At 32.7% G+C, this 22,827-nt stretch overlaps 4 protein-coding genes across 7 annotated transcripts; 3 read left to right on the top strand and 1 right to left on the bottom strand.

Annotated features, from left to right (window-relative positions):
• Nucleotides 1-2,846: 2,846 nt before the first annotated feature.
• On the top strand, nucleotides 2,847-5,235 carry LOC105125270 (glutamate-1-semialdehyde 2,1-aminomutase 2, chloroplastic). The gene is made up of 3 exons (XM_011025639.1): nucleotides 2,847-3,099; nucleotides 3,417-3,590; nucleotides 3,969-5,235. Exons 1-3 carry the CDS (start codon nucleotides 2,902-2,904, stop codon nucleotides 5,034-5,036), a joined length of 1,440 nt encoding a protein of 479 aa, XP_011023941.1. The 5' UTR covers nucleotides 2,847-2,901; the 3' UTR covers nucleotides 5,037-5,235.
• A 119-nt stretch (nucleotides 5,236-5,354) lies between these two features.
• On the bottom strand, nucleotides 5,355-8,500 carry LOC105125269 (membrane-anchored ubiquitin-fold protein 3-like). Its single transcript, XM_011025638.1, has 3 exons — nucleotides 8,208-8,500; nucleotides 7,051-7,221; nucleotides 5,355-5,692 (listed from the first exon to the last, which is right to left on the bottom strand). The coding sequence occupies exons 1-3, from the start codon at nucleotides 8,338-8,340 to the stop codon at nucleotides 5,637-5,639; spliced, it is 360 nt and encodes a 119-aa protein (XP_011023940.1). The 5' UTR covers nucleotides 8,341-8,500; the 3' UTR covers nucleotides 5,355-5,636.
• A 304-nt stretch (nucleotides 8,501-8,804) lies between these two features.
• On the top strand, nucleotides 8,805-15,323 carry LOC105125268 (RNA pseudouridine synthase 7-like). Of its 4 annotated transcripts, none has more exons than XM_011025634.1 (12): nucleotides 8,808-9,011; nucleotides 9,122-9,165; nucleotides 9,243-9,320; nucleotides 9,411-9,555; nucleotides 9,682-9,776; nucleotides 10,652-10,730; nucleotides 10,896-10,978; nucleotides 11,117-11,182; nucleotides 11,629-11,685; nucleotides 12,657-12,782; nucleotides 14,040-14,272; nucleotides 15,060-15,323. In XM_011025634.1, exons 1-12 carry the CDS (start codon nucleotides 8,903-8,905, stop codon nucleotides 15,160-15,162), a joined length of 1,218 nt encoding a protein of 405 aa, XP_011023936.1. In that variant the 5' UTR covers nucleotides 8,808-8,902; the 3' UTR covers nucleotides 15,163-15,323. The 4 variants fall into 4 exon arrangements, with proteins under 4 accessions (XP_011023938.1, XP_011023936.1, XP_011023937.1 ...); XM_011025635.1 differs by having other exon boundaries at nucleotides 8,811-9,011; nucleotides 9,411-9,511; nucleotides 9,689-9,776; XM_011025636.1 differs by lacking the exon at nucleotides 12,657-12,782 and having other exon boundaries at nucleotides 8,805-9,011.
• Nucleotides 15,324-20,396: 5,073 nt separating this feature from the next.
• LOC105125266 (bidirectional sugar transporter SWEET10-like) lies at nucleotides 20,397-22,417 on the top strand. The gene is made up of 6 exons (XM_011025631.1): nucleotides 20,397-20,555; nucleotides 21,077-21,113; nucleotides 21,221-21,431; nucleotides 21,538-21,699; nucleotides 21,803-21,922; nucleotides 22,022-22,417. The coding sequence occupies exons 1-6, from the start codon at nucleotides 20,513-20,515 to the stop codon at nucleotides 22,256-22,258; spliced, it is 810 nt and encodes a 269-aa protein (XP_011023933.1). The 5' UTR covers nucleotides 20,397-20,512; the 3' UTR covers nucleotides 22,259-22,417.
• Nucleotides 22,418-22,827: the final 410 nt, after the last annotated feature.

The raw sequence follows: 22,827 nt of genomic DNA, 5'->3' as shown, positions 1-22,827 counted from the left end.
TTGTCTTCTATAGCACGAAACCAACTCTCTCTTTGTTTCTCTTCGAGTAGTGGTGAAAGGAAAGCATAACGTAGGGAAAAGAAACGTTCATGAATACTCTAATAAAGCATTAATGCAAATTCAGGACTATGGTGCTTAAGCTGTAATTACTCGATAAGATCTTCTTCATGAAATTAAATAAATATAACTTTGAGAAAAATAAATTAAATAAAGATATTCTTATTATTTTTAACGGGTAATATATTTTATTCTTTTTCTCACACTCATGTCTTTCTCTTTTTTAAAAATAAATTTCATTAAATAATTATAGATTTTATTAGTTACGGCTTGAGTAGTTTTGTATTAAAAAAATTCTCCTATTCAATTTAACCGCGCACTCAAAAAGAATTTATATTACTTCTCTCTTTGGAGCTTTCAATACATTCAAATTCACCCACCCAACAAAAAAAAGTCATATTTTCACTTGCAAAACTACAATCCTATTACCTTCTATGCTAACACCAAAGTTTTCTAAACACAAGAAAGTTCCTAATTTTTTTTTAAAGAAATATTTTAGAACATTTTTCTTTCAATTTAATCATTTTATAACTTAATTAAAAAAAATTATTTTGAAATTATGATCAAACTACCAAATTAAAAGAAAAAAAATTAAAATGTAAAACATAGAGAAAATAAATGTCTAATCCTAAATTCTTGATAATTTTTTTTTTTGTCAAAAGTTTATTTTGTTTATTTTTGAGTTACTGACTTTCAAGGATGAAAAAGAAAGTACTTGGTTTGACCGCTTATCAATAATAAAATTTATTATTTTTTATGTTAATAAATTTTATTTGATAAAAAAAGTTTGATGGTAGTGAATTTTTTTATATAAATATGCATAAGAAGAAGATCAAGTTTTGTTTTGATTTTTTTATTTTGATTTTTATTTTTTTTGGTTGATTTGAGTTTTTTGCGGTTGGTAGATGTTTTGGGGAGGTTTTTATGTTATTTATTAGCTATTTTTTTTGGTGAAAATATGTTGAAAAGTGATTTTTCAACTCAAAAAACTCTAGTTAGTCTATTATATTATCATCTTTATATTTTTTTGAAAAAAATTTTATCTTAATTTTTTTTTTAATATCAAATCATGTTGTTATCAATTGTTTATGTTGCCTTTCAATCTAATAAATCAACTAGATTAAATTGATATAACTTTTATCTGATTTAATTTAAAATTTAAACCAAACAATAAGTCACTTTAAAAATATTAAAATTTAATTTATTAAACCTAATTTAATAATAATACTAAAAAAATTTTTATGCCTATAAATTAATTTTTTGTATTCAATTTTTTTTACCCCTCCCGTAGCTAAAGCGGACGGCTTGCTAGTATAATCCTAAAAGATTCACTTCATTCCTAAAAATTCAGTTCAGCATTTTCACTTGCAAAACTACAATCCTATTACCTTCTATGCTAACACCAAAGTTTTCTAAACACAAGAAAGTTCCTAATTTTTTTTTAAAAAGAAATATTTTAGAACTTTTTTCTTTCAATTTATCATTTTATAACCTAATTAAAAAAAATTATTTTGAAATTATGATCAAACTACCAAATTAAAAGAAAAAAATTAAAATGTAAAACATAGAGAAAATAAATGTCTAATCCTAAATTCTTGATAAATTTTTTTTGTGTTAAAAGTTTATTTTTTTTATTTTTGAGTTACTGACTTTCAAGGATGAAAAAGAAAATACTTTGTTTGACCGCTTATCAGTAATAAAATTCATTATTTTTTATGTTAATAAATTTTATTTGATAAAAAAAGTTTGATGGTAGTGAATTTTTTTATATAAACATGCATAAGAAGAAGATTATTTTGATTTTTTTATTTATTTTTTTGGTTGATTTGAGTTTTTTACGGTTGGTAGATGTTTTAGGGAGGTTTTTATGTTATTTATTAGTTATTGTTTTGGTGAAAATATGTTGAAAAGTGATTCTTCAACTCAAAAAACTCTAGTTGGTCTATTATATTATTATTTTTATATTTTTTTGAAAAAAAATTTATTTTAATTTGTTTTAATATCAAATCATGTGTTATCAATGGTTTATGTTGACTTTCAATCTAATAAATCAACTAGATTAAATTGGTATAACTTTTATCTGATTTAATTTAAAATTTAAACCAAACAATAAATCACTTTAAAAATATTAAAATTTAATTTATTAATCCTAGTTTAATAATAATACTAAAAAAAATTTTATGCTTATAAATTAATTACTAGCTAAAGCGGACGGCTGGCTAGTATAATCCTAAAAGACTCACTTCATTCCTAAAAATTCAGTTCAGCGACTTCAACACCAAATATTAATTCCAACTAATCCATTATTAGCCATGGTGCAGTACACCTAATATATGTAGAAAAAAACATTGCCCAGTACCCAACCAAACCTATATAATATAAAAAAAGTCTAAAATATTTTATAATTTAACAAATCACTCAGTAAAAATTTCTTTTTTAATATACTTTTAATTTAAAAATACATATAAATAATATATATTTTTTATTTTTTTAAAATTACTTTTACCATTAGCGTTAAAAAAATTTAAAGACATAAAAGATAATAATTTTTATTTTAAATCTCATGTTTGAAAGAGAATTCTAAAAGGAACTTAAATATGATGTTAGAAAAAATCCTAAAAAATAAAAACTTAATTTATCTCCCATTCCAACAAAATACCTTTCTTAGGCTTGAATTAGTATTAACCATGGTCAACCAGGAGAAGCTGAATTCAAAAAAAGCAACTGACCCGACCAGGCCCGGCCCATGTTTGGTTTGCCCCTATATAAGCCTACAAGTGAAAGATCCACTGGCCGCTCTCTTACAAAATCGTTATCATCATCTTGACCAGACACGGATTGAGAATGGCTTCTACAATCACGGGTGTTAGTGTGGGTTTAGGACTTTCATGTTCTACAACAAGAAAGCTGAATCAGAAAAGAAATCCTTCATCATCAAGGTTGTCTTTTTGCAGCATTAAAATGGCTGTCTCTGTTGAAGAAGAGAAAAAGAAGAAGAGTTTCACTCTTGAAAAATCTGAAGAAGCTTTCAGCGCTGCTAAGGTTAAAATAAATCACTACCCTTTTGATTTTTCTTCCTTTGTAGGTGATGGGTTTTGATTGTAATGTTAATCTGAGGACTCTAGTTTCAATTTTGACCTCTTAAGGCCAAAAGTTTGTGCTTTTATGAACATGATAAAGGTCGTTGTAGATTTGGGTTTGATTAAGGTGTTGAAATTGATTTATTGTTGGTTTGAGTTTGATTTGAGAGAGAAAAGTGTTGATTTTGGAGAGCTGTAGCTGAAAGTTATCATAAAGTGAAACGTGCTTTCGGATTCTCTGATTGTTGACTGATGCAATTGTTTTTATTTTTTTGGCAGGAAATGATGCCAGGAGGTGTGAATTCACCTGTACGTGCTTTTAAATCTGTTGGTGGACAACCTATTGTGTTTGATTCTGTCAAGGGTTCTCACATGAGGGACGTTGATGGAAATGATTACATTGATTATGTTGGTTCTTGGGGGCCTGCTATAATTGGTCATGCAGATGATGAGGTTCTATTCTTCTTCACCGCCATTTGCATCTTCAGTATCTATGAACGTTTGTCTTTCTGTGAGAGTCTTGGTACTCAAGATTGTTCACATTCCATTTTATTAGAGAAGTGCCGCATCACTAAAAGTAGAGTATGTGTTAGCCGACATTTGTTTCCTTGAAAATATAGGAATGAAGGAAAATGGTGATTTCCATTCTTAATTATCCAGATTTTTTTTTTCTCTCTCTTGCCTGAATTAATGTAAAATAGCCTACTCATGGCTGACAGACCATTTCATTGTTTCTTGCTTATCACGGAAAGGCTACTGGATGCTGGCTGTGGAATATAGTGTACCCTTTTGGTTTATTTGCCATTCTCGTGGACTAACATTTACCTACAGGTACTTGCAGCCTTGTCTGAAACAATGAAGAAAGGGACCAGCTTTGGTGCCCCTTGTCTTCTAGAGAATGTTTTGGCAGAGATGGTGATCAAAGCAGTTCCAAGCATAGAAATGGTACGATTTGTTAACTCAGGCACAGAAGCATGCATGGGTGTGCTTCGCCTGGCCCGTGCCTACACTGGACGGGAGAAGATTATCAAGTTTGAGGGCTGTTACCATGGCCATGCTGATCCATTCCTTGTCAAAGCAGGTAGTGGTGTTGCAACCCTTGGGCTCCCAGACTCGCCTGGTGTCCCCAAAGCAGCAACCTATGAAACTCTAACAGCCCCCTATAATGACATTGCGGCTGTAGAAAAACTTTTTGAGAACAACAAAGGAGAGATTTGTGGAATAATCCTTGAGCCTGTTGTGGGAAATGCTGGTTTCATCCCCCCGAAACCTGAATTTATTAATGCCATTCGCAGGATCACTGAAGAAAATAATGCTCTTCTAATATTTGATGAAGTTATGACTGGATTCCGTTTGTCATACGGTGGAGCTCAGGAGTATTTTGGCATAACTCCTGATTTAACAACACTAGGGAAGATCATTGGTGGTGGTCTGCCAGTTGGTGCATATGGTGGGAGAAGGGAGATTATGGAGATGGTTGCACCTGCAGGGCCAATGTACCAGGCCGGAACCTTGAGTGGGAATCCCTTGGCTATGACTGCAGGGATACACACACTGAAGCGGTTGCAGAAACCAGGAAGTTACGAATACTTGGATAAGATTACCAGTGAACTTGTTCAGGGCATTATTGATGCTGGAAAGAAAACTGGGCATGCAATTTGTGGAGGCTATATCCGTGGAATGTTTGGGTTTTTCTTTACGGAAGGGCCTGTTTACAACTTTGCTGATGCAAAGAAAAGTGACACAGCAAAGTTCGCCAGATTTTACCAAGGAATGCTGAGGGAGGGTGTATACTTTGCACCATCACAATTTGAAGCTGGGTTTACAAGCTTGGCACATACTGCTGAAGATATCCAAAAGACAATAGCAGCAGCCGAAAGTGTTCTCCGGCAGATTTAAAGCTTTTGTTCCTGTATCTCGCTGTGTGATTGTGGACGTATCTCTCATTTCATGTTCCTCATTTCTATTACATGATTGGCCTTTTTTGTAGATGATGAATAGGTGATTGTTTCTAGTCAGCACCATCGAGTATCAGTAGTTATGTAACTTGGCAAGTCGAGTGTATCATTTCTCTTAATAATAACATGTTTCAACATCTGATGTAGTCGTCTTGGATACGTGCACTTTAATTTTAGCAAATTATCTAACTTGCAGGGCAAAATTTGCCATGTAGTAGGCACTGCAAATCCATCCATAAATTGTAAATTTGCATCATCATTAACAAAGAAGTATTTCTCTTTGATATATGATAAAGGTTCTTGATTTTACATCAATGGGTGTATACAACTTTCTATTACTGGTACGGATCTTCACCTTTAAAGAACAAACCAAGAAAAAACACAAGAAAGGAACATGGGAAGAAACACATCACCAGCGGACGCTTTTACAAATACACGTGAATATGGCGACAACAAAACACAGGATGCTCAACGAAAACAACTGCTGTACCTAAAGTGTTGTCCCGAGGGTACAATTCCCCAAGTATCTATGTACTTGCCTTCACATTATGGAACATGAGCACGCAATTTGCTTCGGTGAATTATCAATCTTCTTTTCTGTACCAAGAAAGCCACCGAGTATAGTTTAAAATAAGAAGCTTTTAAGCAACAATCTTAAAGAGAAAAAGGGACTCGTGCAATAATTCTATGAGTCTGCATTAAATAGCCTAAGCGTAGAACAAAGGACTCCAAACAAGGAAATCATGACAAGTAAAAAAGAAAATGGATGTAAGGTTTTGGTGTTGCCAAATTTAACTTCAGAGGATACCACCCAAGGGAAAATTTTAAGTATCACCGGTGTTCTGCAATATCAGAATAGGTCCAAGTCAATATTCAAGGCGCTGAATGCTTAAAGGTTTGGACTTGGAGTAAGAAGTTGAGCGACTTGGAGTAAGAAGTTGAGCAAATAAGCATAAAAAAAGTTGCATACAACAGTGCCGAGCCAATGAAAACTCCTTTTTTTTAAAAAAAAAGATTGAGCCTTTAGAAATCTGAACACATTCATGTGATTATTACATATTCCTCGAACAGAGAGAACTTCTAATTTGTCCTCTAAAATTGACACCAATCGAATTATTTAATGAAGGGCTACTTTTCTTTGTTCATAACTTGATGGAACCCAAAACCAAATTATTCTGACCATTGGAACAGGAAATATGAAGTTATTCAGCAAAATGAGACCCCCCTACAAAGAATGAACAATTGACCTTTTTGGTATAATCCAATTTAGATCTGTCTAACAATAAACTGGGAACATCTAGTTAAAGTTAACTGTTATTTCTTGGGGCATATCATATCGCCATTGGTTAGATGGACTCAAAAGAAATTAAACTGGTGGAACTCAAGTCTGCAATGAACTTACTTTGACTTTGGCCCAATATAATCGTGTGGATGGTTATAAATCTGGGTCTTCGCCCTTCATACACAAGACTGCCAAGGAAAAATATGGAGACACACTAGAAGCGCAAGGAGAAAACACACATGTGCACACTGAAACATATGCATGAATAGAAGAAAGAAGTCTGTTTATAAGTTCGAGTAGGATCTATGAAGACAGGTACAAATTAAAGGTACCATTTCAAACTTCTATATCTTCCACATTGATATAACTAGATTATCTTTAAAAGTGCTTTTGAAGTCAAGTAACCAGAGGGCAGAAACCTCCAGCAAAACATAAAGACAGTTATCACCATGTGCACATCAGAGTATCTAAAAACAGGGTATCACTGCAGTTAAAATCTCCAAGCTCTCAGCAAGCAAGGGTCACTGCTCTATCAAAATCCAAATCAGGTGTTGAATCATGTCATTCAAAACCATGGGGGTCCATATATAACCATCAAGGAAATCAAAAACACAATTCAGGCAACAAAGAAAAAAGTTGTTATGCTGGATGGATGATTTAAAATAGAAATTACCTGTTTTGGTTTTTGCTAGAGAGGGCTGTACAACAACATGCATTATGATAACTCCCCCGGCCACTTCCCCAAAAGGTGTTCTGCATTGTCCAATAGTCTTGTTGTTGTCCAAAACCTTACCAGAGCTTATCAGCTTGATTTCATTCACTACCTTGGGAGTTATAGTTTTTCCTAAAATAATAATTAAAAAAAATCAGAAAAATGTAACCAAAATAGCACAAAAGAAAATCCCATTGGATGAAAGACATTCCTGTCCTGAAAGTAGATAGGTTTTTTAAACAAGAAGATATCTTTATCTTTCTTAGCTTAGCTGTTAATATTTCTAAATTTGGAATTTGATATATTTGATGACGCTTTGCCTGGAAAAGAAGAAGAATTGGCTGATCAGGTTCACATCGAGAACATCATCCCTTAGGATGTCTTTTGCATTTTAGGAGGGTTTTATTATCTTGTTGATTCTACACATGCTCCCATCCTTACCATCTTAGGTCACATACCCCAGATTGAGCTCAATAACTTCAAATTTACAACACATTCTCCAACTGCAACAGTTCTAGACTGTAACGCAATCACGTGTTCCCGGTCCACACCAAACAGGTGAACCTTAATCAAGCAGCAATACAAGCCAAAACCAAACACTAACAAAAGTCCAGCGAATTTACCATGATTCTTTTCTGATAATAGCCAAACAAAACCTCCTACTCTATGAAGTCAAACCACAAAAGCCACGATGACAAACACAGACAACTTCACAACATTAATAACATCTCTAAACCATCAACTTGTGACAACATTATAAGATAGATTAATACTCAAAACTTTCCACAGCAATGATAAAGCGTAATGAACCGGGTTTACCCATTTTTCAACTGAAGGGTAAAAAATTACCATTTCTATCAAACTATTCGAACCATTTTTTCAACGACTTCCCAACTAAAACCCAAAGCACCCACTTTGAATTTCCCAAACACGGTCCTAAAAGATTCCAACCAAAGCAAATTAACCCAATTTTAGAATAAAATAAATCCTCCCAAATTAGGTAAATTCACTAAAAAGAAATCTCAAATCTTAAAAAAAACCAGACATATAAATATTAAAACAAGTAAAAATTAAAATTGAAAGAAATAGTGATAAAAAGTTAATAAATAAAATAAAACCTCTGGGCCAATCAGAAACAATTCGCTGCTTGAGCATATCAACAGTAGATGTTGATGATGAGCACCGGAAGGGCCCGATATCTGACCCGTCGTAAAGCCTGAACTTTATATCAACCATATCCTCCTCCGGCATTTCCCCTACCTCCTCCAATCAATTACTACCACGTGTAAAACAATCCCCTCTTGATTTCCGCAATCACAAAACACACCTAAGATTCACACACATAATACAAAAAGAAATCAACTAAAAATTAACAGATCTCAAAAAAAAAAGAGAGATTTTTACAGAAATTAAAGTAAATCACACTTTTTTTTTAATTTCGTTGGGTTTCTATTTTTTCTTGAAAAAGATAAAAAAAAGAAGTGATAGGATTAGTAGTGAAGAAGGCGCAGTAGGTGTTTTGTTTATTATTTTGTTGGTGAGCTGAAACATAGAAGATGAAGGAAAGCCAAAATCAAATCTCTCTCTGTTTTTGTTTTCTCCATTTCGCAAATTTGCATCAAAACGACGCTGTTTTCTTTTCTTATTTTCTTTCATTCACAAGACGCGTCGTTTGGTTTTTAAAATGCCGAACACAAGACGACGGGTCGCGTTTTTGATAGCAAGATTGTATGGAGCATGGAGCATTTGACGGTACCGTCATGCAAGTAATCCACTCGAGCAAAACCCTAAAAACCCAAACTAATCGAGGGAGATGAAGAGAAAGAGAGAAGAAAAAGAAGCAGCAGCTGAGAAGAAGATGGAAATTGTGTGGCAAACACCGGCTAATCCTCCTGAGAAACACGATTACATCTTTCGTGACGGTAATTTTATCAAAAGCACACAGCAAAATCAGCTTATTTTGAAGATAGAAACAACAAAAGAACTCTGATTTTGTTTTGTTTTTTTTTTTTTTTCTGGCGGGAATTCGCAGGGAGGCGCCACGTTAGACCTTACTACTTCGAGTTTATCTCCCATGTCAGTCACTTTAACTCGCTCACTCTCTTCTTTGCCGAGCTTTATAAAACTCTAATTATCGTCATTTCGGTATACAGGTAAAAAACCGATGGGCGGGGAAGACGATAGTGGATTTATTTGCGGAAGAATTCAAAGGCAGACCTTATGATTATTATGTAATTATCAACTCATTTTTTTATATTAAATTCCTTTTAATCTTATTTAAAGTTTGGGGATTTTGAGTATTTGTGGAGTAATTAACGTAGGTTGGTGCTGTTAAATGTGGACGGATACAAGTTGATGGAGAGATGGTTCCTGTTTCGTACATTGTTAAATCGTCGCAGAAGATCAGCCATTTTGTGCACAGGTGTGGGCTTTTGCCGTGGTTGATTGCAAGGTTTACTTGGATAGGTTTTAACTTAACTAGAGCTTTTGTTCCCGCATGAGTAAATTTTTAAAATTTGCTCTTGCATAGCTTTTATTTTATTTTTTATTTTTATTTTTTGTTGTATCGAACTTTGAATTGATGTTGCAAAGATTGTAGGCATGAACCGCCGGTGATGGCTTGGGATGTTCCCATTCTTGATAAAGAAGATGATGTCGTAACTGTTTGGAAGCCAGCAACTGTACCTGTGAGTTATCTGTGACTTGGTTTTCCACTATTCATCGGTGATATTGACGTCATTCTATCTGTACTTTGAAGAGAAAAAAGAAAAGAAAAGAAGTTGTTATTCTATCAATGTGCATATTAATATTTCTGATTTTGGTGGGTCCTAGGGTGTACAATATATATTCTTATTGTTTATTGTTCTTAAAGAATTTTATCAGCTCATAGAATATTACTCTTAAGTGCTGATATTAGTTTAGTATGCTGCTTTCTCCTTCTTTCTATCATAATAACATTAGATAATTTTTAATAGGCCTATTTTTCTCCTAAAATGTTAGATTTTTTTAGAGACCTAGATGGTCTATGGCATATTTCCCCATATTTTCGTGTGAAATTAGTCCATAAAACTGTTTGATGATATTTCCTCCATTTTTTTTCTTGTTCCTTATAATTGTTGTACTATTTCTGGTGTGGGAGGCATAAAGGAGAAATTGTTCCTTGCCATATTTAACGATCAATTATGTTACAATTGTCTTTAAAATGTGACAGAAGAACTGGAGACAACCATGCATAATTATATTTGTCTTTCAATCATGTTATGGCATCCATTTCTAAGCTTTCTGTTGGTGGAACCAGTCACCCTTTGGCAAATTATGTTTGATTTTTAATAAGTGTGTAACAGAGCTAATATTAATTTGTGATACTGACTTGAGTATTGTCAATAAAATGATTATATCTCATTTGATTTTCATGTTAGCCTGTGTCACCTAAAAAAATATTTTCATCTGTGTGTTGTTTGTGATGTGAGAGAGTTGAAATTCTCTGCATTACCATCTTCTGATATGGATTAGTCTCTTTTTCTGTGGTGCTAATCATAGATTAATTTCTATTGTTATATAGGTGCATCCTTGTGGTCAGTATCGCAAGAATACTGTTGTTGGCGTTCTCCAGGCAGAACATGGGTTAGCTCCCTTATTTCGTATCCGAACATGATTTACATCTGAAAGCAAGTATTGTAGCCTTTCCATGAGCTTCTTAAAAGTCTTGAATTGAGAAAATTAAATATGTTTTCTTTGTACTTCAATCTGTTTTGTCTGGTTTTCCATTTTATTTTGGATTGTTTCCCTTGACATGGTCATGCCAGCGGTTCATCGGCTAGATCGGCTTGTTTCAGGACTCCTTATCTTGGCCAGAAATGCTACAAGGGCTGACCTTTTTAGGCAAGAGGTATTTTCTGTCTTGTTGTATCTTTATTACAATTATAGGTACCATGCTGCTTTGAATCTGCTGGCATGACATCATATATCTGTACTCGTGTATCTGCTAAGGAATACTCATCTCTCTCTTGTTATCTGATTGTTGCAGATTGAAGCTGGCAAAGTACAGAAACAATATGTTGCAAAGGTCGTTGGGGTATTTCCTGAAGATGAGGTAGTACATGTCTATGGCCCGTGATAAAAAACTACATTCTTATCTGATGATTTTTAGCTAACAAGCTCTAGATGATAGTTTAATCTCAGGGTATTTGAAGAAACAAACTATTAGAAAAAAAATGTTAAATAGTATAGTTTTGTTTTTTCAAGCAAATAGATTGGAAAAATTTTATGATCTTTTTTTGTAAAATAGGTATGAACATGGGATACAAGTGAGAAAATGACTGATTTGCAATTGTTACTCTACCATCTTCTAGGTAGAGATTTGCCGAACCCAGAATCCACGGCATTCAGATGCATATTTATTTATTAACCAGACATACGCCAGCATGCTCGTGTCTTTTTGCAACATATTTGATATGCTGCTGAGAATGCTGTTGTTTCTTATTAAAAGTAAGCCTTTTCATGATAACACTTAAGCTTTCTTATGCATTTTCATTTCAGCAAATTGTTGATGTTAATGTTAATTACAATGCTCGAGAAGGAAGGAGCACTGTAGAGGTGAGGTTTTTTATTCATCTCTTCTATGCTTTAGGGGTGTCACTGTTTATATTAGATCCTATGGATTTCTGGTTTCCCTGTCAACTAAAGGTGTGAATATGCATTTCATGAATTATATTTCCATATGTGCCTGGCATGCTATGGAGTCATTCCTACTTCATTCATTCAAATATTATTTTGAGATTAGAACACATCCCATATTGATGCTTTGTTCATCTTCTGAAGCATCACTTTCTTGAATGGGTACTTTATTTGTGAAGCTGTCATTTACAATTATAATGGATGCAGGTCACTTTACGTGCCCTTATTTTTTAATCACTTGCCTTGGATCTGGAGGGGCTCATATCTGGTGGGAAGGATCATTCTCATAGAGGAGAACTTTTGTTCTAAAATTTTTGGTCTTTCTACATAGGTTTTAACATGGTATGGGTAGTCTTTTTTTATGATAGAGTATAACAGTTCATTTCCATCACCCCCAGGAGTTTCTCGGTGTTCTCTGCTCTGAACCTGGGGCATGGTGCTATATTTCTCTTTGCATAGCTCTAAGTTTGAGAGTGCTTGTGTATGATTCTTGGTGCTATTTTTTTCAGCCATCACTCTTAAACTTTTTGTGAGTGGGCCTCGTGTGTCCACTTGTGCCCTGGTGCATTCTCTATGTTTCTTGCTTTTATTGCATTTGCAAAGTGGCAACGCTGATGTTTCTTAGTATAAGCATGCATGGTTATTGTGGGTGTTAGTAATATGGTCATTGGCCACGGGAAATGCTAAGCTGTTGGTTTGCGATGCAATTCTTGTGCTTGATATTTATCAGTGAGATTGCGTGAACCCTAATATTAGTTTTGCTATATCTATAGCTTTCTTTAGTGTTTGTAACCAAGCCTCATTTCTTTTCCCACCCTCTTAACATCAAATATAAGGCAGAGGAAATGCCTATATTGAGTTTGTATGCCCTTTTTTTTTTGTCTTTACAGGTGGGTAACTCTTGTGATGGTTCTCCCATCAAGGGAAAGACTGCCTGTACAAAGTTTACAAGGATTGGCACCAATGGCATTCACAGCATTGTATTGTGTAAACCAATCACTGGCCGAACTCATCAAGTAGGAAAATTTTTCTGATCACAGAAACAATATTGGATATATTATGATCTTCTCCTGCTTGGTTCATAGATGCCTCAGATCTCTGTTATCCTAACTTTTTTCCTGCTTGGTTCATAGATTTCTTCTTACCATTTTTTTTTTGATGTTAGAGATGATTGCTTTTCGTCCTTTATTTGCAACCACCATCTTTACAAGAAATCTGTACCATACTTTCCTTTTCTAAAATAACCAAAATATCAATTCTAGCTTAATCAACTAGGTGGGAAGGGTTTTACCCCTGACATTGTCATTTTGCTAAGAGAATTCCCAAATCCCAGTACGTATCTTTAGCCTGTCTTATTATAGATTGTTTGACATTTTAGCAACATCTCTCACATGATCTCTTTGTGGATGGGAAGAAAACCTAATCCAAGCCTCTGTATTCTAATTGCAGAAAAGGCAGATGAGATTTGTGATCCTTCTGCATTCCTTTGTTTTTGTAGAGTGGACTAGTTACTAAGAATAGCAAGCCAGGTTTGAATTTGAAAAGCAAATTAGTTTCCACTAATCCAGTCTCCAGGCTATAGACCTCGGGGTTTCCCATGCACTTGTAGCACCCAAAACAATTTCACTTTCAGAAACCATGAAACACAATCTCATTTTCATTTGATATGAAATATAGGATACAGGCTTCCAAATAAACCCATCTTTATGCACAAGATCTTCGAACTAGTAGGACTTCTGGAGACTATCTCTGTCGCATAATTTTTCAAACCACGGACTTTGCAGAGGTGGATCATGCATAATGTGCATCCAACACTTCTTGAAGGCAATGCCAAGTAAATCTATAGAAAGTAGATGTATAGTCTCAAATGGTATCACAAGTCACAAGCTCCAATTAATTAACAAATAAGGCTTAACCAAGCCATCCAGAATGAACCAAGTTGAACAAAAGTGAACTAGGTTCATCTCACAACAGAGGCTGGATTCCATGGTACTCAAACCTTTAATGGCATAGCCTGTTCCTTCTTTGCATAGAACTTAGCTCAAACTGGTTTAATCACTTGCCATTTTCCCTTTTTGCCCACCATTGATGCATTTGCTTATGTTTTTGTAATAGCCCAGGTACTATCTTTGGAACAGCAAGCTTGCTGTAAATTACTTTTATGCAAATCTAATCTCTTTCTTTACTGTTTAAGCATTATGTCTGTACTGCATTCACCATAATTTAGGAAGTTTATCAATCCTTTAATTACTTGGTGACTCTGTCTCTTGTAGATCCGTGTCCATTTGCAATACACAGGCCATCCTATAGCCAATGACATTCTTTATCTATCCGAAAATGTTACTAATCGATCTAGTGAAGGAGTGAATGCTGATAGAGCTGCTCACAGTCCAAACAATTGTCTTGTGCCTGAAAATAACAGTTCTGATAAGTATGAAGACAGTACCGAAGAAGATTTTGACATTGATCCTATGTGCACAAACTGTCCAAATTTGGTTCCGAAAGGGTAAGATACTTTTTTTTTATCATGACGATGTGCTTGTTAAACGCTATTAGATTGTACAGAACCCTTTTTTTTCTTAATGTTGCTGGCTATGTTTTCTGATCTATTTGCTTACAATCACAGTATTCAATGCTATATAAAGCATGTTATGTATTAGAGCCACATAGTAAGAAAGCCATACAAGAACTGATATAAGGGTATTTATTTATGGTTTACAAACAAAAGTTCAACAGTGTGTGCCCAGGCATGTGATATCTCCCTGAACTGGTATTCTTTTGCTGCAGAGAAATCTCAATGACTTGAAATCCATTAAAAATCATTTGAAATTTCAAGTTTTGTTGCTGCCAAATTATAGGTCATCGTTTTTTTCTTCAACTGGTTGTCTATCATCCCCTCACTCCAATATCGACAATTCTTTATGGAGAAGCTTCTTCTTCTTCTTCTTCCTCTTTATATTTTTTCCCCCATGGGGGAAAACTTACTACATGTTTTCAGAAACTTCCTAGCTCACGTGGTGTCAATTAAGATGAATGTTTAAACACTGTCACTCGGAGCTGAACTGGCCTTCCAGAAACCATTTTTGTGTCTCTCATTAACCTCTCCCCTTTGGTTTCATGGGGTATCTGTAACTAGTCGAAATTTTTTAGTTTTCATGGTAAATATACATTTCGATATTCTCTAAAACCTCAGCCATATATATATACATATATTGGTGTATCTGTTGTTACTAGGTGTATTGTAAAACTGTGATTAGCTGGTGGTCATGTGAGCTTTACTTTACTGTTTGCAGATACGATGGTCATGAAGAGGGTTTGTGGCTGCATTGTGTGCAATATTCTGGGTCTGGATGGGTTTATAAATGTCCATATCCAGACTGGGCGGTTCTCACCTAGTAAATCTTGATCTTTACTTTTCCTTGCCCTTTTCTTCATCTTCTTCTTTTTTTTTTTGTAATCTACGTTAATTTTTAAATATTCATTGAGAAAAGAAATGTATTTTCACAAACAGGATTTTGACGAGGTTTCACTGTGGCTACTGATGAAAAGATCATGCATCTTCAATGTTTCCTTCCACCGAATTCCGTTTAATGTAGAATTCATGAAAAATAAATGGAACAAAATTATCTGTAACGATCACTGTAAAAAATAATAAAGGATAACTCATGTACAGGACTTGTTTCATGGAAGTTTGAAAATTATACTTGCAAAAAAAGAAAAAGAAAATATAGAACAGAAATAATTTGAAACTATCAATTTTCACAATTGGCTCCTTGAAGTATCAAGGCATTCATCAATTGGGTGGTTTGTGTTTAATGTTTATCGTGTGTTTGAAAGTATATTAAAATTTATTAATTTAAAAATATATCAAAATATTTTTTTTTTAGATTTTTTTATATAAATACATTAAAATTATTGAAAAATATTAAAAATAATGAATTTTTAAACTAAATGTAATTTTAAAATGCACTTAAAATGTAGTTTTAACTAAATGTATTTTTAAAATGCACTTAAAATGTAGTTTTAAATGCGAAAACAAACATTGCATAAAAAAATGTGAAGTTTTTGAATGGAGTCCTCATGATTTATAAATGAAAACCACCACAAATAAATATGAAATAAATGGCCAACAGGTAGAGTTAAATCACTATTAGAAGTCGACAAAAATCACTTAAATGGTCACATGATGACACAGACCAGAGTCTTATCCCACCTCTATTCTCATAGAAGTTTGGATCGAATGGTGTAATTCCAAGCCAAGGATTTGAGATCCATTTGTTTTCTGGCATCGTGGCACAACGAGTCTTAACATAGTCTCGGATTTCATCAATCTAGGCAGAAATATCATGAACATAAAGAGATTAATTCGTTCACCAAGTTGATCAGACTAATAACATCGCAAGGTCTCAAAATTTGCCGAGCCCCACCAAGCAAAAAAAAAAAAAAGAAAAAAAAAGCGAGCCTCCACCAAGCAAAAAAAAAAAAAGAAAAAAAAAGAAAAAACTACTTCCTAAAAGAAGAAAAGGGTTAGGGCAAAAGCAACGAAAAAAAAACTTGGCTGAGGAGGCGAGGGCTACCAGCACACCAGCACCTTGAAAATGTGTGGTGGTGTGGTTCTGGACATTAGTAGCTCTGGCTCTCATTAAATTTCTCACACCATAATATTCAATCACATGCCAATTCTTAAAACTTTACCAAAAGCAAGCACTGATCCTAAACTTTATTTAATTACTTATCGAGAGTCTAAGATAGACTGATAGATCACCAATTAAGGTAGGTGTTGCCAACATTGCTAAAACTCAAGCAGCTGGTTACATGTGTATGTGGAGTGGCTACTCCTAGTTTTTCCTAGCTAGCGTTTTTTGCCCTTCTTCTAACCTAAAAAAGAATATAGATATGAAAACATTGTTATAAACTTAAGCTATGCTGTTGCTTGAACTATATTGAGAGTTTGAGACACGAATCAATATTTACATTGATTACTAAATAAACTATACTACAAGATCCTAATATCCAAAAATATGTTTTTTCTGTGTATATATATACATATATATAGTGATCAAACCTTTACTTGCCTCTCATCCTAAAATATTATTTGATTTTAGAACAGGGGAAATGACCACTTCATGCAAAATACCAAATTTAGAAAAATACTTCGTAATTGTTTGGAGAACTTTGATAATCGAGCTTTTAATGGACACTAAATTCATATTAAGCATATATTCTTGCAATCAAAATGGATAAAAATATCAAGAAAATGAAAAAAAAAGGGTTAACGAAGCTTTGGAACGTGAAATTGCATTAAAAAGAGAGAGTACCTACGTACTATTTGAATAAGTAAATTATGAAAATTTAAAAAGATAAATAAACATTACTTTTTTTTCCATGTCGTGTCAAATTGCAAGACCATATATATATGGCAGTCAATTTAATTTTTCATATATATATATATATATAATTATTTTCTAAGCATATTGTTATTACTACTTTCTTTTTGTTGAGAATCCACACTTGCTATGGTAACTAGTTCTTATAACTAAGCCATGATCTCCATTTGTTTGCCGAGCAACGCTATAGTTAGGGAAAAATCATAAAAAAAATGTGATAGTCACTATTTTCATGCTTCAGAAATTATATATTTAATATCTGTGAAATTCCAAATTCACTATCTATCACTCTTTCCTTGTATTTATCACGGAACCAAAGAGAAGTCATACATTCATAGGGGTATAATTGTAATCAACGAACATGCTTTCTTGTTTGAGAGTAATTAAATGAACATGGTGGCTCAAAATTAGCAAACACTTGCAAGGTCGCAGTTACATAGTTTTGACTCTGCTACTGCTTTTTGCAAAAATATAAAAATCACATGTTAGACTCCTTTTTTAATAGATCAGAAAATGTATAAATAGAAATTTTGACTTTTTTCTTTCTTTCTTTTTTTAAAAAGAATCTTTACCATTGATTCCACGTGCAAGCAAGCAAGAGGTCAGAAAGAAGAGAAGGGAAGATAACTTTAAACATGATCATTTCATAGAAATACATGCATATCATCGGTGATGGGTTGCAGTCATCGAGACCACTAGGGTGGGATCAGAAGAAATAGAGGGAGGTGCTTGCTTTAGTGATTTCAAGCCTCCCTTCCACGTTTGTTAATTTTATACCCTGTTGACTTCGACATCCACTTATTTATTCTGTTTTTCTTTTTATAGAGACGAACAAAGTCAATGTTTTGAAATCTTACTTGGTGGTTGGTTTGATTTAAGGTCTAAATTTTAAATTTTGATTAGGTTAGCCGATTGTTTAGATTAATATTTTTTAAAATTAAAATAATATTATTTTAATAAAAAAATTAATATGTTATAACTAGATTTTTGAACGGATTTTTTTAGGTTGAGTTAACCTATTAAATTAGTTGGAATTTTTTTTTTTTAACTTGATTCAATTCCAACTTTAAATTAATTGGATTCTGGATCAATTTATTATACTGGTTTCAAATCTTTGATTAAAGGCTTATATATGTTTAGCTATAATTATCATCATTTTATCTATGCATATTTTAATTATAAAGAAACTAAAAGATTAAGTGGTTTCACAATTTCAATTACTGTAGAAGTAGAGTTATTTTTATTGTGGATTGGTGTATTTTAATCGTTTTTTTTTTCACCCTTGAGAATTATAAGGAAATTTTTTACTGATGTTTATTGAAAATTAATGTGTTGTTTATATAGGCTTGAAGATTATAATAGCTTAAAAAAAATAATCGTGACAAAGCTTACAAAATGTTTAGGACTTTTTGGAAGAATTGACAACAAAAACTTCTATTGGTAATTTCGTTGCCAACATAGTTTCTAATGGAAAATGAATGAGTACAGATCTTAAATTTTAGTATGGATATTGATCTGGAAATATTTTTCATTGCCAAAAAATAAATCCAATGGAAACAAAAATCCCAACGAGATAATAAAAAATATAGATGATATTTAGCTTAAACACCAACAAGATATTCTGTTAATATTTTCTAGTAGTAATATAATTAAATAAAAATAAATTTTAAAAAGTACATAATTATTTTTAAATAACACAAACAAAATCATACATTTTCAAATTCCATCTTATTTATTTCTATTTGCAATGTAATATCAGAATTTTGCATACTATTAACGGATTTTTTCGTTAGCATTTTCGATACAAATTCTGTTGAAAAAATATTTATTAATATAATTACATACGTATTAATTTATTAAAAAACATATTATTAATGATTTTTATTTTTTATTTTTTATTTTGTACGTCATTTTTCAAAATTCAATTTAAGTACTTTTAGGTTATAAAATATTAACACGCATCACAGTTTCAGTTTCAAAATGCATAGACAGCTCACTTTATAATGAATTAGTGGGCACAAGTAAATGGAAAAAAGTTCAATAAATCTTTTTGAAATTTTAATCATCAATTTTACAAGAACAGGTTGGAAATGAAACACGGCCAGAGAAAGTATTTTATTACTTTATGTTGAAAACTAGAGTGAAAAACGTAAACGTATGATAAAGTCTCATGAGACCCCGCAGACAACGTTGCAACGAAGCTCGGTCCAAAGTCCAAATGAGGTACACAAGAAATGTATATATATATATATTGCATAACCCAGAAAAAAAAGAGGTATAGAAGTTGAAATTGAAAGTCAAATCAAAGTGAATTTTACTGTTCAAGCCTACTAGGGAAATAGAAGCACAAGAAAAGTTGTTTAATAAGGATGTTTCATGTATTGAGTATTATTAAGAATTAAGTTAATATAAAATTGCTTTTAAAATCTTATTCAATAATTTAAATATTTAAGTTGGGGTTATTATTTGATATTTTATTAAGTGATCGTAAGTTAAAATCCTATCACTCCCTCATTCTTTTTCTAAATTAAAATATTTGGTGAATTTAATCATCATCATGTTATTATTTTGAATATATAGGTATTATATTATTAATATATATGCATTAATTTATAGTCGTGTTTAAATATAATGTTAATAAATGAAACTTTGTGATTACAAATCGTATGTCTAATATGATTATCAACGTTTTCATATACTAATGTTTTCATTTTGTAAAAAGGATAATTTAAAATACACCAACTAATTATTCTATAAATTATTAAATATTTTAAATAAAATAAAAATATAGTTTATTTTTTTGAAGTCTGAAAATCATCATATATGTTAACAAGAAAGGTTCAAAGGTCCCATAAAAAAGAAAAACACAAGTACAACATTAAAAAAAAAAAAACTAGTGGTCTCATAAAAAAACAAATATAAATGTATCTGGACCTGATTGATCTCCATGTAGTTAAATAACAAGGAAAAGGTTGTCGATTTAATTACAAGTTAAAAGCAAAGGGTACTTCAAGACATGTAAGGAAAACAAAACGAGAAAAGACAAATATAGATTAGATGCTCTAGAGTATAGAGGACACTAATTAGAGCTACATGTATAGCTTATGTACAAAAAGTCCAAAGGACCTTAACTGGAATTTAAGGAACCTTGTTGGTCTTTAGATATTATCCGTGCAATTCCCTCCCATCATTGCTATAAATAGCTAATATCCGCTGCCCACTAATACAAACATGGTAAGAGTTTCTTCGGAGAAATACAAGCAACTTGGTTTTTGATCGTGAGGGAGAGAGCTGCACAAGAGAGACTTGATACATACATACATATATATTTCTTTCTATTTTGTAGCAGCAGCAGAGAGATGGCCTTGCATTTTACATGGGTGTTCGGTTTTGGTCTTTTAGGTATATAAACAAGCCAAGTGCCAGCATGTTGTCGAGGGTTATTTTCTTATTTTATTGGTCTTATAATATATAATTTAAATGAATTTACTTAATTAATTGTTACTATCTTATTCAATTTGTTAAGTTTGTTATTATACACATAAGAAATTATGAAAAGTAGGAAAGAATACAAACTAGAATGAATGTGCAAACGTAAAAATAATTGTTCCGTGAGATGGCTCGTTTCACATGAACAACTTTAGATGCATATAGACTTATAAATCTATCCTAATTTGCTCTAATCTTAACTTAATCCACAGTTACCCTAATCATCTCCTCTTACCATACAGTTGAATGCCTCAAGTTTAAGGATAATAATAAGGCGGTTCTACATGGAGATGAAACTTCTTGATGCATGGAAATTATTAAGCTTCTTTGCATAATTTTCTCTCTCTCAGTACTGCACTTATCTTCAAGAAATTGGTTCAGATTATTAAACTCATTTTGCTTCTATTAATTTTCTTTTTGGCTGCCAATTGTAGGCAACATCATCTCCTGTTTGGTCTGCCTTGCTCCTTTGTAAGTCTTGCGTACTCCGCAAATCTCCAGTTTTTCACATACTCAATAATTACCATCATCTATACATTTTACTAAATTGTGATAACTAATTAATATATATATCACAGGCCAACTTTTTATCAAATCTGCAGGAAGAAAACAAGTCAAGGGTTTCAATCTATCCCATATGTGATTGCACTATTCAGTGCAATGCTTTGGCTGTTCTATGCAATTTTTAGCGAGAATGCCATGCTTCTTATCACCATTAATTCCTTCACCTTTTTCATGGAGATCGGCTATATTGCTGTCTACCTTTTCTACTCCACCAAGAAGGACAAAGTATGTATATCTACTTTCACCTCAATATCGCTGTCTACCTCTAAATGTGAGAAGGGTCCTTTTCACAGTATTGGCTTACTAATTTGAAGTAATTAATTTCGTGCAGATTCTGACTTTCAAGCTTCTCCTGTTGTTCAATATTTTCGGGTTCGGTCTCATCTGTGCACTAACTCTCTTACTAACAGAAGGCATTAAACGTGTCCAAGTTCTAGGATGGATTTGCATGGTATTTGCTCTCTGTGTTTTTGTCGCACCTCTTGGCGTTGTGGTCAGTAACTTGAGCATGCAACTCAAATATCAACTGTTGCATATCTTAAAGAAAATATTGCACTACGATATTGGTTTTCCTAATACTTAATTGTATTTTGCAGAGAAAAGTTATAAAAACAAAGAGCGTGGAATTCATGCCTTTTTCTCTGTCTTTCTTCCTCACTCTGAGTGCAGTGATGTGGTTCTTTTATGGTTATCTAAAGAAAGACAAGTTTGTTGCTGTAAGTTCAACATGACATCTTCCAAAAAAAAAACGTACATTTAAGCTTTTATTTAAATTATTATCCCAATTTATTATTGTTTTTGTTTTGAATCGACAGATTCCGAACATCTTGGGGTTCATTTTTGGTATGCTCCAGATGGCGCTTTATCTAATCTATAGGAACCCCAAGAAAAATGAGGTGGCGGAGCCAAAAACTCAAGAATTGTCTGAACAATATTGCTCCGACATAAACATTGCGATGCCACAGCTGAATGAGGGTGGAAATGAAGTGTTTGAAGCTCATTCTGCAAAGGATCAAACCAAGGAAGCCATGGATGTCACCACCAAAGTTTAATTTATAGCTAATCCGCCGTTTCTGCTTTACTTTGAAGAATAGGACAGTGACTACATAAGTTGGAGTACCTTCTTGTATGAAAGAATGCATGCTACATGGTTGAGTCATGTGCACGTAGACAAAATAAATACCTATTTGCTGTAGAACCAGTCTTCTATATATTTTAGAAATTAAAATAAATTAGCTAAATTTAGAAAGATAAAAAAAGAGAGGATGTGAAACTTGTTTTATATAGTTTCAAAAATTATAATTAAAGTGTTGTTTATGAGTTTTAGTAAATCATAGACATATTTCAGTGTCTTCTAAGCTATTCAACCCCGCATAATTTTTATTGTTAATCTCTTTATAATAGTAATAATTATAATAATATATAAAAAAAATTCTATTAGCAAAAAATTTATCTGGTAAAATAATTCATAAAAAAACAAACTTCAACAAAAAGTATGCTCTTAATATCATTGACTCCAAAAAGATGCATGGAGGTGACATATCACATACACTCCACAATCACACGTAAAGAAAATATCATTTTTTTAATAAAAAAAATAACAGCCTTAATATTTAATACA

Source organism: Populus euphratica, unplaced genomic scaffold (assembly GCF_000495115.2).
Source record: "Populus euphratica unplaced genomic scaffold, PopEup_1.0 scaffold22.1, whole genome shotgun sequence".
Taxonomy (NCBI): domain Eukaryota; kingdom Viridiplantae; phylum Streptophyta; class Magnoliopsida; order Malpighiales; family Salicaceae; genus Populus; species Populus euphratica.
Note: the sequence above shows the minus strand (reverse complement) of the source record. Positions and strands in the feature narration are given on the sequence as shown.